The 15084-nt window shown below is 40.8% G+C and overlaps 1 protein-coding gene across 10 annotated transcripts in view; it reads left to right on the top strand.

The window, feature by feature from the left end:
- The window catches only part of DVL1 (dishevelled segment polarity protein 1), a 119111-nt gene that overhangs the window by 78434 nt on the left and 25593 nt on the right, over nt 1-15084 (top strand). For all 10 annotated transcript variants that reach the window (XM_064525480.1, XM_064525481.1, XM_064525484.1 and 7 more), the window contains one exon: nt 12990-13128. In XM_064525480.1, the coding sequence (XP_064381550.1) occupies nt 12990-13128 (139 nt within the window). The remainder of the gene's footprint in view (nt 1-12989; nt 13129-15084) is intronic.

Here is a 15084-nt window from a genome sequence, read left to right on the forward strand (position 1 = left end):
TGAAAAAAACACACGGCAGGGAAGAGAAGGGAAGCAAAATAAAGATCTGTTGGAAGCACAGAAAAAATGAAAATCACCCAAGGCAACGTAAGTAGAAGAGCAAAATTCTAACTGTGGGCTGTGTAAACTCCCTGTCCTGTCAACCTGTTTTTTTTGTGCTTTGTGATTTTGTCCCTCAGGCGGGACCTACTCTGCTGTTGATAAAAGTCGAGGAGGACATACGTTAACCTCCTAGGCTATGCTTTGTCCTAATCACTGTGACACAATGAAAGGCTTTTGTTGGACAGTCTCAATGGACTCTGCCATCCTCTGATGAAGGAATAGGAGCAGGAGGTCAATAGGACTGAAAGTCATTAAGGTCATCAGTATTGAATTCCCAGATGGGTATTGAGCATAAAGACGAAAGGAGTAGAGTGCAGAATCTGTCTGTGTCAGGGAATTAACCAGAGTGGAGGATAATTTATTATTTACACTAGGAACTTGGATATTTGGGAGAACGTCATCAGTGAAACAGGTGTAATCATGGTTCATGAAGATACTTTTTCCAGTATAGTAATGGCTTTTTCTCCTTCCAGACAATGTTGGTTAAACTAGATAAACTTATAAAATGCTCCCCCCCCCCGCCCCCGACAGATTGCAGAAATTCTGTGGATTTAAATATGCACCTTAATCATACAGGAAGGCCTTTCCTGGGAATTCAAGGCTATTTGATGCTGTTTGGGTGGTATAAAACAAGGTTAAAATTGAAGCGTATTTGCCTACTGTTAAAGCCACTTTTATCTATTGGAGCAGTGTATAGGAGTCTTTGTATAAAACAAAATCTAGTTCAAACAGGAAATGTATGTAAAGATGAAAACATTTTTTGCTCAAAATTTAGCAGAGAGAAGATATGGCTGGAAGAAAGGAAATGGAAAATATGTAAGTAGGAGGCACTATTAGGACAGTGAACTCTTCTGATCTAACAGGTTTTTTTTAGTTGGAGTGTTTTGAAAGATGGATGTTGATCTCAATTATCAATGCCCCTTCAGAACTGCAAAATTGGACTAAGAGCTCTTCTCTCTACCTCACAGCTGTTCACCAGTTCTAGTTCCAAGTGAATCCAGCTGTGCACAGGGAAACACTGAAGTGAATCTTCTAAAGTGCTCAAACAACAATTCTCTTCCATTTTTGGTTTAAGTTTGGTTGAATGATACAAGAAGAGTCATAAACTGAAGCTTTAATTTACACAGATAGGCCAATGCATTGCTAATTAGAACATTTTAAAAGTATGTATTTGTATAATACTCAAAATATTCCTCTTTATTTTTAATAGTGCTCCTATTCTGGAGGACTTTTGAAAAAAAGGACTGGGTTCTCTGTTGGGTATGATTTTGTTTAAATCAGTGGAGCTGTGGGAATTTATGCAGGTTGATAATCTGCTTCTGCTGGCTTTTTTCAAAAGGAATTTAAAGGCAGTTACTGCCTTGGAGGGATCCATGTGTGCAGGTATTTAGGTATTTAGTTGTACACATTCAGCTATTGGAAGGAGAGGTGGTGTGTATTCATATCTGTACCATAAGGACTGAATGGGCCTTTTATGTTTTCTTCTCTTTTATGTAATTAGCTTGATAAAATAACTATTAACTTTTTGTAGTGACTTTAAAGGAAAAAAGGGAGGGTAACTCCTTTAGGTATGGTCCAGCTGACCTGGCTGTGTTTCGTTTCATAATTTCTACTTTTTCTTAAAATGGACATGTATCTGGGAATAAACACACAGCTCAGTTAACTGCCTGTCCTGGAACAAGAGGCTGGTGATTTTCTGTGGCTGGACAGAGTGCCACCTGTTAATGCAGTAATCTGCTTTTTAACAGAAAAATTTGTTTCTAAATAATGAGCTGATTCCAGAGCCTCTTCAGCTGATGCCCTGTTTCCTGTGTGTCTTGTCTACGTGGGAGCAGCAGGAGTAGGTGGACTAAGTTTGACATTGCTCTGTTACTGCTTCATTGCAGTGTTTTCCTTGCAACACATCATCAGTTGATTAAAATGTTTGGGGGTGGGGGGAGCATTGAAGGGCAGGCCACCCTCAAGGGCAATTAGAGCAGCAACTGTAATTTGCTTTCTCACAAGTAATTATCCCTGTGTTCTCAATTCCACTTCTGCTTTCGACTGTGAGCAAATGAGAATGTTAGGTGATGTCTTTGTCTGTCTCATAGTTCCTTGCATTTGGAATGCTTTAGCCTGGCAAAGGCAAGATCCTGCTCGCTCAATAGTGGATGTGGCTTTTCACCTATAAAGTCACCAGTTCCACTGTCTGCTCCCTTCTAAACATCAGCAAACTCTTAAGAGTCAGTACCTGCTGTTAGTGCAGCGGCCTCCCAAAATGGAGCGGTTCTGTTTAGGAGTGAAATGCTAGGGTGGGCTGAATCCTCTTACCCTCTGTTACTGGGAGTGGTTGAATTTAAGATCTACTCTTAGCACCTATGAATGCTGCAGTTGCAGAACTAGCGCCAAAATATGTTAAGGATCCTTGATATATTCAAGGATTCAAATATACTTTCTAATGGAGCGCTATGGCAGCTGTTCTGCTTGAGGGCAGGGCAGTTATTGAACAAGGCCTCTAAGTTGCAAGGGCGGTTGGATGAATGAGTTTCGAAGAACAGTTGTTACTGAGAAATTTGCACTTTAGTTCAGCTCAGGTGTTGCCAAGGTAATGATCAAGCATGATTCGGTATGTGCTGACCTGCACTGTGAAAGTAAGTGATCTGGAGGTCTCAAGATAAAAGAAGAAAATTCGTAACTTGAACAAGAAGTAACAAAGCCTGGTTTCTGATGGATTTATGTCTGTGGTTGATATGGGAATACAGGAAGGTGTGAGCATTACCTGTGGTTGGGGTGTTTATATAATCTTTCTCAATTTTACTGGGGTCTTTCATTTGCATCCCTGTAATAGGACTAAGTTTTGTTGCCTGGATGCAGTATGCAGAAAAGAACCTGGACATTCTGACATATAGAAACTGATGCCATTTTTCCCTTGGAAAAGGACCTTAAATCTGGACCTTTTGGCTATTTCCTTCACCAAGTCTGTGTTATCAGTGTTTTGGCTGTTTCTTTTGCTGTTTGGAACTGGCCTCAAGGTGTCAATGAACTTCCACTGATGTGGTGTTCAGATTTGATTGCAGAACTCCAGGTGTAGTCCTGCTGCACCAAAATCACGTGTCAGATTGAGTCATAGCAGACAGAGAAAATATACACACTATCACCATCATCCATCCATCCCGACTCATCTCTGCCTGCCATTTTCTTTGTACCTAATGCTTGTGAAGAATCCAAGGATCATAAAAAATACCATATAAATTTCGCTCTTGTCTTCTGTGCTGCATATGATGCAAGCTGCTCTCATTTCATTTCCCTAACAGTGCTATATCTTGCGTGTAAAAAATCTGCTTTCCTTCTCCATTAGAAAGAACAAGTAGGAGGGATTTCACAGTGGAGGGCATTGCAGAAGGATTGTTTATTCTTTCTGGAGGGTCTCCTGAATCCACAAGGCAGCTCCTCTAAAACGCACATTCATGTGCTCTTTGCATACTTGGAAACATGAAACATTACAACTACAGATCTTAAAGGAGATTCTGTGTTAGTAGGACTATCCCTCTCACTCATGCCTGTGCGTGCACACTCTATTGCGTTCTCTCTCGCTTTTTTTTTTTTTTTTTTTTTTTTTTTTTTTTTTTTTTAAATGAAAGCCTTGGTTCTACTAGATTAGTTTGTCTCAAGTTATTCAAGGAGTAGATGGAGATTGCCTACACCCCCAAAGGAATTCCATTCCCAGGAGGAATGTTTTGTTTCTGTGAGTGGTTTTCCAGTTTAAATGGAAGAACTCTAAATTCAGTGCCACTCAGGAACTGCCTAAATTCAGCTGAGTTCATACCAGTCGCAAAAACGGAATCCCCATGACCTTCTTGTGGCACTGCAGCCTCCTGTTGTCCTGGCTTATGGTGGCGGGAGGAATCGCTTCTGCACCCTGGCAAGACCACGCAGGCCCTGCCCCACGTGAGCAGCCCCTTATGCACGGCACAGTGGGGAAGATGGCCAAGAGCCACCGTGGGACCCCAGCTGCTGGGGCCCCGCCGGCGCCACTGGCCTGGCCTGCAGTGCCTCAGGTGTCGGCTGGCAGGCGGGGGCTGCGCAGAGGAGTGAGCAGACAGCCAGGTGGCAGGTCCTGCTTGGATGAGATTGTGCTTTCCCAGGAATATTGCCTGCAGGTCGCAGCACGTAGGGTTGCGAGGTGCTTGCCCATCACTGGTTCACCATGTCCACAGTGGCTGGTGGGGCCAGGGAGGGTCAGGGTAGTGTGTACGAGAGATGGACCGTGCTACCTGGTCCAGGGTGGCACAGCTGTGGAAAAACTAGACTGGCCCTCACCGAAAGCTGGAGGAAATGTTCTAGTGGTGAGCAAAGGATGAAAGTATGTTTCTGTATCAGTGAAGACAAGCAGCTCTTAGTCTGAGGGGAGAACAGGGGAAAGGAGATTACTGGAATAGTAAAGATAATGATATTTTCAGGAGTGAAGGTATTTTTCCAAAATGCTATTCCCTATGAAACCTTAAAACTATAAAGGCCTGTTAAAAAACATTGATTCATTCTTCACCAAGTGTAAAAATATGTAAAATGGTGAATTGTAAATAGTTTAAAGATATGATGATGATTATTATTAATATTATTATTCTTATATGTTAATAATAATTGATTAGGAAATATGCCTTCTAATTTGTAATATAACTGGGAAAACTGGGCAAAGCCAAGAGTGAACACACATGCCTGTATGAGAGAAGTGGGGGTTGGAGGAGGCTTAGTCATTTCTGAAAACACCTTGCTTATTCAAAAAAAGAAGCAGAAAAAATGGAAATCAGTAGGCAAAGTGCATGTACATGGGAGAGTCTCTGAGCTGGATGACAAAAGTGATCTGCGTGATGTTAGAGAGTATTACTTTTTGAAGAGCTTGGGTCAATCTTGGAATAATAGGATAAATCTGTTTTGAATTTAATCATCTGAGGTACTGTACAATAATGCCACACAAGAATGTTGGGACTATTGTAATATTAAACAACGTTACCATTAATGATACTAAAAGCAGGCACTAATTTATTCTGCGTTATCATCATCTTGCATCTGTACCAGTTCCCTACGCTTCTGAGGGATAGCTGTTAAGAAAGGCTACTGGGAAAAAAGCCCATGTCAAAAAGGAGGAGAGTTGGAAAACATTTGTGACAAAATTTTAATGTCTCTTGGAAGGATCATCCTTTTAAATGCCCAATCCTAATGAATTAATGCTATATTACATTGTTTTGTGTTTGTCCTGAAGACCCGATTCAAAAGAAGTGAAACTGTTCCCAAAGTGTGTAATGTTCGAATGGCTGAACCTTGAGAGGAGCTGAGCTATTGCGATCCCTATTAAATTGCACAGAAGAAGCAAGCATTCACTGTTTCTGAAGATTTGGCCCTTCTGTAGGAAGTTAATTATTCAACAAACATTGCTTCTATGGTGCTGTAGTGATGTACATGGTAATAATGCCAAGGCAAGTGGTTTGAGAGAATATTTGAAATACGTCAAACAGAGTTATATCAACCTTAAGTCAAGCACAGATTTCACCAGAATGAATACAAACATCTGCTTGAAATCAAGACATGATCAGTCCCTGGTTCTGATTGAAAAAAGACCTCAAATGACCTCAATGAACTCAGCTGGACATGAACATATAGCCAGCACCTAAGCGCATACTGCTGTTGGGTATCTTGATTTCAGTGCATGGTACGCAACTTTATCAACTAGGACCTTGTATATGAGATCCAAAGACTGTTTTTAGATTGTGGCTGTGGTTCTGGCACATGACAAACATCCACTGATTTTGGTGAAATTTTTCTGTTTTCCATTGTTACAGTTAACGCCAGTATTTACACCTTGTGAACTCTTACAGTTGCCTGCTTAGCGGTTTGTGTCGTGATGGAGTAATCCATCTGTCTTAAACTTTCTCTAGAGCAAGTGGAGTTGCTCAGTCATCAGTATTAATATTAGGCTGAAGCTGTGAAACATATGGTCCTTGTTAAAGATGCTAGTATAAGCGTATGCAGTTTAAGGATGAGAAACATATGTATATTTGGGGTTTTTTCTTCTCGGGTGAAGGATATGTCCTGTATTGCAGAATCCCCTTGAAAATGTGTCTGTAAAGGGATTTGGATTTTCAGAGATGATCCATGGAAAAAGAGTGACTTGTGTCCTGCAGATGTGATTGCAGAGTGTGTTGTGAAATGACAGAGTGAAAAAGTCAATGCAAATTCTTTTTGTTCTGTTTTCCCAGTCCTTCAAGATACACTGTTCACCAGATGGGCTACCTCTTGGGCACAGGCTTCCTTGGGATTATGTCATGGAGGAAGAGCATGCAAAAATGTATATGTTTTTTGTAATCTTTGAGTCTTCAGGAATGGAATTTTATCAGTGTCCCAGCAGGAGCCCTGAACTGGCTCTTTTTTTTTTTCCTCACACTATGCATGAAAAGTAACTACTTGTGGGAAGCTGTTGTACATCTGGATATGTTTGTTGGACTTGGACAGAGTGATAGTCACAGTGCACACTGGAGATTTCTGTAAGTGGGCGCAGTGTGGGCAGGGAAATGGTCACTCCCGTTTTTGGAGTGTTTCGGTAGGAGCCAGCCACAGCAAGAGAGGCAACAGGAGCACCACCCACAGCAGCGTTTCCCTCAGAGACCCACTCCCAGTAGGAGATATTGTCACAAGTGGTGTCACCACCTGATGAGGCCATTGGAACCGGTCAGATGCTATCCGGAAGCACAGCCCCGCGTGTAACACTGTAGGTATTAACATTCATCTCAACTGAGATTCCTAAGCAGTCAGTGACCTTGGTCTATATGGGGTAACTGAGGTATACGGTATAAAGCAGATGTAATGCACACTGTATCTGAAGGATATGTGAAAGTTTGAAGGGTTGTTACTGGTTTTGGAGAGTTTTATGTCAGGAACCCTTTTGGAACCAAAGGCCATGTTCATGTATTGCAGCACTGGTAAAATCTTCAGCTGGATGCTCCCCAGGTTCTTGAACTTGGATTCTGCCAAAGTGGATCCATTGATTGCTCTTGAGCATTCCTTTGGATGCATAGGCTGAGTACTGACTGTCCTTGCCCTCTTGGCACAAGTTCTGTTACCTTTGCACAGAAACAGGACCTTACATCTCCATTTCCTGAGGTGCTCAGGACTGGTGCTGGCACTGCAGAATCTTGAGTGATTTGTGGCACACTTTGCAGCATTCCAGCCTTGTGACTCCTCAGAGTTAATAGTGCATCCCCTCAGGGACAGACAGTCATTGAAAAATACCTGATATGCAAGCCATGGCACTGTTTCAAACTGGAAATTCTTTATACTTCAGTTAGCACGGGAGATGTGCAGGCTGAGGGGAGAATATGGGTCCCATGGATCCCATTTCTATGCCTTGGCTTCCTCTGTATTATCCTGATTGTTCTTGTGATGCAGGAATATTCTTAGTAAGCACTAAGCATCACTTGTCTTAAATCTTCTCTGTTACTTCAGTTGAAAAGTAAATGAACAGAAGTTCAGCATTTCCACTGTCAAACACAGGTGATCTAGCAGTGTAACACTGTTCTACAGAGGTATTGCTCTTTCACTGAGACTTGCAGTCCTAAAGAAAACACTCCATTGGTGACTTTTGCACAGCATGTTTGAGGCAGCATTCAGCTTGTTAAAATTCTGCACAGTCTGAAAATTGTCCTTTGTGAGAAAATTCCCCTTTGAGACCTAAAGAGCATACAGCATTGATGTTGGCCTTTAATTCTTTGTAATGGTTGTGAGCTGATGCAGTTTGTCTGGGATAAATTATTTACCTGATAATGGATGGGGAAAGTGTTTGAGACTAAATATTTCTCATGGGATTAGCAGTCCGTTCCATCTTATAGGAACACAAGTCATAGCTTCAAGTTCATAGCCTCTGAAACAACAGCCAAAATGTACTTCGGGGAAATGTAAATCGTGGAATATGCTGAGAAGCCAAACGGTTTCAGCTCTTGTCAGTGATTATGTAGAATGCAAAATAATCACAATGCATTGTATGTGCCTTCTATGCTGTAATCATAGATCTTAAACCAAGCAGGAGAGCAAGAGCATTTCATGCAAGAATTAAAATAGTATGATAGAGTCAAAAAGCTTGTATCTGATGCTAGGCAGTCAGACCTAGGTGACAGCTGAATTACTTTATTCTTCAGTGGCATAAATATTAAGTTAAGTTTTGAAGGAAGCTTGCTTAGAGACAGCCTGAGAACAGCCTTTTACAATGTTAGCAGAAAGCAAATTCGGATTTGGAATTCAGAAGCCTCTTTCTGGTAGAGGAGCAACACGCAGCAGCTGACTGGCGTCCAGTGGTTAGAGACATGAACAACAGATCTCCTATGCAAATCAGCTGAGTTAGTTTTGTTTATTGAAAGTATTTGGCAAAGGACTCTGAATGGCAAATGCAATAAAATAACCATCTGCTTGTAGACAATTTATGAGCACAAAAATTTCCTGAATAAATAACTCACTATAGATGAGGTGTGACACTTTGAAAGATGTCCCATTTTCATAGCAATCTTCATTGCCAGCTGCGCAAGGTCTAGTTGAGAGCTTGGAGATTGCAGTTTGTAGATCTCTATCTTTAATGCTCCCTAGCGGATGACATCCAGAATTCTCAGCAGAGGAGAGAATGCAGGATGGAATTTTAGAGAGGAGAAGGTGGTCCACAAGTGGGAAAGCCTTTAGACCATCCACTTGGAATGAAATAAAGAAACTGTGCTGTCTAATCGTTACTAGTGATGGGAAAGACGGGACTGGTGATTTCTAGTAGGTACTTCAGGACAACCCACCTATTGATGATCAGACCCTCCTCCACCCCTAGCGTCAAAAACAGAGAAGAACTCCTGCAGAAAAGGAAGATTAGAAAATGGTGTTGGCAACTTTTTTCCTGGGCTGTGTACTTAATGATCAAAAACAAGTGTAAATAAAATTTCTCTCCTGAGATAGGCATGCTGCCCAAATTGCTTCCTATTTATACCAGTTTATTGGGGATAAAATCCAGCTCATTGTTTTCTGTAATCTTTACTACCCACTCAATTGGAAGTGGGAAGCTTCCCCTGACAGGGGCTTATTTTTAATATCAGGCCTCTGTTTAATGTCAACTTCTGCACATAAAATCAACATTATCACCTAAAAGTGATGTGACTAGTTTTATAAGTTGTAAGTGATGAGTAGTAGAAGGAATGCAAGAAAAGCAAGTGCTCTAATAAAATCATTTTTCCTGTGGAGGAATGAAGTCATTTTTCTCCATGGCTTGTGTTTTGACCTCTACCCCTTCTAGCTTATATACTGCTCCTCTATTAAAAATAGATGTCTAAAACCTATAAAGGGCAAAGGCTAATAAATTTGTTGTAAATTATGCGTCAGCTAGTAAATTTCGAAGACTTGCTGTAGCTTCCTATTGGAGTCAGAAAGAAAACTTAAGCAGAAGCAAGGCTATTAAGTAATCAGCAACCAGCTCCCAAAGCTGCTTAGGACTATGTTAGATTTGCATTTGCTGAGAGTCTCTGTGCATCATAACTCAGAATCCTGGATGCTTTGCTACAAAGTATTATCTGTGCATCACCCTTCTTGGTTGTCATTCCCTATTCAGGATAACTTGCATAGAGCTTGTGTGGATGATAATGTGGCACGCATTCTGCTAGTCCAACATACTTACTGGCGGGTGATGATATTCTCACGTGCCAACAGCTGCTCCTGAAGTTAAGTTTAAAGTTGCAGTATTTTTAAAAGGGAGCCAAGAGGTTCATGTTCTCTTTGCCTTGAAGGTTATCATCTAGCTGCTACATAGCAATACCAATGTCAAGCAAGTTAGCTGTTTCCCAGTGAATGCATGTAGAGGTTATGCAGTCTGTTGTGATAAGAGGCATTATTTTATTCCCTAGTTTCTGGTGTTTCACTGTGCAGAAGCTAAGAATGAAATGGACAAGGTGGCTGGACTTGGTTTTTATACTTCAGCAGAGGCTGAACAAATTGGGTTGAATTTGTCTTATTTGTGTGATGCTGGGATTAGCATCCAGGTTTCCAGATCTAGTGAAATATTTTGAATTTTAGTCTGCACAATGTAAAGATTTAAAAATCTAATGCTTAACACAAGGAAAAGAGGCCTGTTAATAGTTCAAGTTTGTGGCATTCGCCTTAACCTTAACAGACAGAACTCTAACTGTCTTGAGCCTGTTAATTTGATGAAGAAAGCTGTTTTCTCAGCTTTGGAATCTGGGTGTTTTTCCCTTCTCCTTCCTTCTTTTTTTTCCATTTTTGTTCTGGGTGAAAGCACCTTTGAAAGAAAAATTTATTTTTAAAGCCTGGCTGAGTAGCTGGGGTTAGACATTCAGGGAGTCTGTAGAATGGACTACTTGAGATTGATTCTCAGAGGTCAGAGTTGTTTGTTTCCAATGAGAAGAAACAATGCAATTTAGTCTTGACCTCCTCAGTATCTGTGCCATAAACAGATGTATCAATTTCCGTATCACCTGTTTGAGATACCACCTCTAAGCTATTAGTACCAATTTAGAAAAAATAAAATTTGGTCAGCCTCTGTGTTTCTTTCTATCTGCATGCATCTAGCATATGCAGGCGTAATTGTCTGTTTTCTAAGCTTCAGTTTAAAACAGAGCTAGGAGACCATTTGAGTACAGATGTGGGATTCCCAAAGGTACTTTATTTTCTGCTGATCATGCCTGGTGCTGAAAGCATATTAGTAGTCAATTTCTGGCTTAAAGTAGACTGTAGAGTTTGAGGAAACAGATGTACACTTTTTTATTCAGACAGGACTGAAAATTCAGGCCTTTAAATACTCCCTTCTCATTGTGTTGATGAAGAAAAGTCATTCTGAAGTCAGAGTTGCGGTTGAGAAGCTGATGAATTGTATTTCAGTGAGATCTGGTGTTGCAACCCAACACTGGGATCCTGTTGTGATAGTTATGATTACTGAGTCATGGGAGGAAAGAATTTCTGTACTGTAGAATGTGCAGTATAAAGAGTTCTAGGAGAGAAAATGTTGTCGTGTCCCCATTTTACACAAGATGGAAGTGCTCAGAGAAACAAGGTCACGTAAGGAGCTCTGGAGGCAGAGCCTGGAATGGAAATTCAATAAACTTCATTCATTTCACTTTTCTGAATTCAAGGCAGTTCACAGAGACAGCAGCCAGTCCCACACTTGTTATTAATATTATGTGCTAGCTGCAGAATAGTGTTTGGGACTTGGATAAATGATACAGTCTCAACTGCCCTTCAGCATAGCGCAGGATAGAAAACAAATACCAGTTCTGAAAGGGGTGACATGCTACTTTTCAGCTTCTTTTCAACCAAAACTTAGTGCCACTGAAGGAAAGGAGGAGTTCAGTACTTGCTCTGTGACTAGAAAGAAGATTTGGTCTTCCTGGGTAGCCAGTTAAAGAGTGTTCACAACCATTTTATCTGTCTATAGGTGTACCTAGAAGCTGAGTGATGAAATGATGTAGCAGGAGGCTTTGTTATAGCCTTATGTATCAACTGTTTGGATTTACAGCAATGAATGAATATGTCTTTTATAAGAAATGTGATGGTGTCTTATACATCTGTTACCTTTTACTGAAACTCTTAATAAAACACTTCAAAGACATAAATGATTAGGCCCATTGTCCCTCTGGCAGGAAGAGAAAAGTAGTTTTTTATTTTTATTTCACAGATGAGCAAACTGAAACAGTGGGAAAGGGTAGCTAAGCTGGACTTCACAGCCCAGTGTCCAGGCCACCTCTTAGATTTTCAAGCAGTTTTACTTCAAAACTTAGCAAGAACTGTCTTAATGAACTTTTGATGTCTGCAGTTGCACAGAGTTTTCTGTAAAATTAGTGGAGACATTCCTCCTTTATGAAGGTTTTCCATTCTGTAATTGAAGAGCAGGCCCCTTGGATATGGGAAGGATTTGAGAGTTTGGAAAATGTGCTTAAAAATATTAAGAACCCTGTTATGTTTGTTTCTTGATCAGGTGGCTTATCAAGCTGAGCCTTTCTTGTTTCAGTTCTTGATGAATTAGAGCACTTGTGGGTTAAGGGTCTGCTAAGAGAGATTTCTGAAAGCAAGCAGGCAGAGGAGTTTGCTTTGCAGAGGAAAATCCTTAGAATTTCTCCAGAGAAAGATGAACCACTGGTGCATTTAAGTAAATGGCATTCTTACTGGAGGGATTACCTAGAGAAATGTCTGCACATTCTGACATCATCCTCACAGCCAGGGATTAGTTTAAAAAAAAAAAAAAAAAAAAAAAAAGTTCTGAAGTACCTTATGCATGTGAAATGGCCAAGACAATGTGACTTTGATAAGATCATATTGCCCAGACAAGGTGGTATAGGTAAGGGGATAGGAAGGAGTAGGGCAGATCAGGGAAATGGGGGATTTTACGGGTGAGAAGTTAATAGAATTCATCAGGGAACGTTATCTAAAGCTTTCTGTGCTGTTTGGCTGGTCCATACAAAACTCAGGTGGTGTTGTCTGCTGCTTTCCCAAGATCTTTTTGTGAACCTTCCTTTTGATAATAACTGCTTGTTGCCGTTCTAGCGCACGTTTTAATACCATTATAATACCTGTTTGTGCCTGCTACTGCTTCCTTGATCCCCTTATGCCTTTGCCTATTCAGTCTTGAGTATAGCACATGAACTGAGCCACAGACAAATAAACAAGTTATGAAAGAGGCAGTTATGCTAGGATAATGGGTTTTCAAGCTGTTGACTGAAATCGGGTTCTACAAAATAACTCAGTTTCTGCATAGGGATCCTCCTGTAGGGTTGTCCCCAGCTGACACTGTGAATGCAGTGCTAACCTCAGTGATGCTTTATGTGCTGTTTCTTCCTTCCTCTTCCTCTTTACCTAATAATACTCCATTGAATTTCTTCTTGCAGTCCCTCGGATCAATGGCCATCCCAAACTAGACAGACACCGTGAGCACCCTCCTGGTTATGACAGCTCCTCCACCATGATGAGCAGTGAGCTGGAATCCAGCAGCTTCATTGACTCCGATGATGATGACAACACAAGCAGGTAGGGCGTTGGCATAGTGATTGAGTTGTTAAATACTCTTTGCATCTGTTTCTTAGCCTGTTGACTCTGTTTCTGGGCTTTACTTAAAGATGTTGACTGAGGAGATGAGATGATTCACATTCCTTTGCCTCTTCCCTCACCTCTTTCCTTGCCTTTCCTCCATTTTTCTGCTAGCTATGATTTGAGTGCTGATAATTCATCAGTCACATCATACTGTATCCTAACACTGCTCATAGAAACCAGCTAAATTTTGGGGGTCCTTCCTATAGCTTAGAGCCACTGTTCCAGTTAAGAAAAAAGTTCTGTTCTTGTCCTTACCTTTTAATAACAAGGATGATTACATCTTAGAACTAAAGCAATGTGCAACTGTCTGCCGATTTGTAAAGTAGTGTTGTGAATATCATAACAAAATACTTTCATCACTGATTCCTAATAAGTATACATTTAACTAAGGCAGAATTGGAAAGGAATTCCTATGGAATTGCATACTGTCCGAGACCTGTGAGTAGAGGAATTCATCCAAGTTAATGTCTTAAAAAGGCAGGTCATGTCTCCAAATATTTATATGACTTTTTAGTTAACTTGTTCTTTTCATGCAACCAGGGAGAATGTGGTGAATTATTCCTTGCTGTTAGCAAAAAAGCCTTCCATTTCAAGGCATCCTCATTAATCTCTCAAGATATTTTAGTTATTTTTTAAAAGGCTGATAACCTGATGAATTCCTCAGATTTGAAAAATATATATATTTAAAGGTGCAAAACCAGTCAAAACTAATATTGTTGCCCTTCCTGGCTTCAGTGATAGCATTCCCTAAGCATTGCTTCTAGAGCTGTTATAACATCTCATGCATCCAAACAGGATACAAAAACCCTTTACAGATCTGTGGTTGCTCAAAGAGACCTATAGCTAAAACAAGGTATAAATATGGCATTCTTGAATTCCAGGTAGATGAGAAACAGCAGAGAACAACCCATGAAAATGACGCTTAAATGTTTGCCATATTTACCGACAGATGAAATGTTTGCCATATTTACCGACAGATGATTAGCTTATTGAGTTCAGTGGATATATTTGTGGTCTTAGAGTTGGTCACAGCCTAAATACCTTTTGAAGAATACCTGTTCCTTCAACTGCTGTTTAAATGCTGAGTGCTTCTAAAGGGATGAAAGGGTGACTACATTAACATTTAAGATTTGGTTCTGGATTAGCTGTGAGAACCTATTTTGCAGTTACAGCAAAGTTGCTGACACCTGAGGATACAGAAAATTAGTCCTTAGGATGCTTTGTAGTTCACTTGGATGTTCACATGCATAAATGTTTAGCAGGATCAGTGCTTAACCTGAAGGTACTCTAAGCCTTCCTAAAGCCTTGAGGCCTTCCAGCCCTCCCTTCCCCCAACCTTAAAAAAAAAAATGCAGACGATTTTGTTTCTTGTAAATAAATGAATTACTTCCATGGCAGCAAGGTACGCGGTAGGAGAGACTTACAGTACGCACATACAGTAGCACAGTCAGGGTGGCTGCTGAAGCACAGTATACTAGACCCAGCAAATCCCTCCATCTGTTAATAAAGTAAAACTTCCTGTGCCTGACCTGAGAAGAAAGAGGCTCTTCAAAACTGCTGTGGAGGCCTTTTCTTTTCTAGGTTAGAAGCTTTTGGCACACAGAATAGCTGTCAGGCCAGCTAGTCAGGAAGAACAACGTAATGGAATGCTCCAAGGTATGCTGTTGTGTTGCAGTGATGTTCTCAAGCAGATGAGAGACTGTGCTGGCAGGGAGACGTTTTCTTAAGAGGCAAATACAGCCAAATAATCAGACATGCTCTCTGCTGGAGACCAGGGCCTGGGGAAGAGGTTCAAGGGGGTAAGTTTATTTAGTAACAGCTGATGAGCTCCAGTGTCAGAATCTGCGTTGTGAAGGAGGTTGTATATGGAGGACACTGAGAGAAGAAATTAGA

This window comes from Dromaius novaehollandiae, chromosome 24 (assembly GCF_036370855.1).
Source record: "Dromaius novaehollandiae isolate bDroNov1 chromosome 24, bDroNov1.hap1, whole genome shotgun sequence".
Taxonomy (NCBI): domain Eukaryota; kingdom Metazoa; phylum Chordata; class Aves; order Casuariiformes; family Dromaiidae; genus Dromaius; species Dromaius novaehollandiae.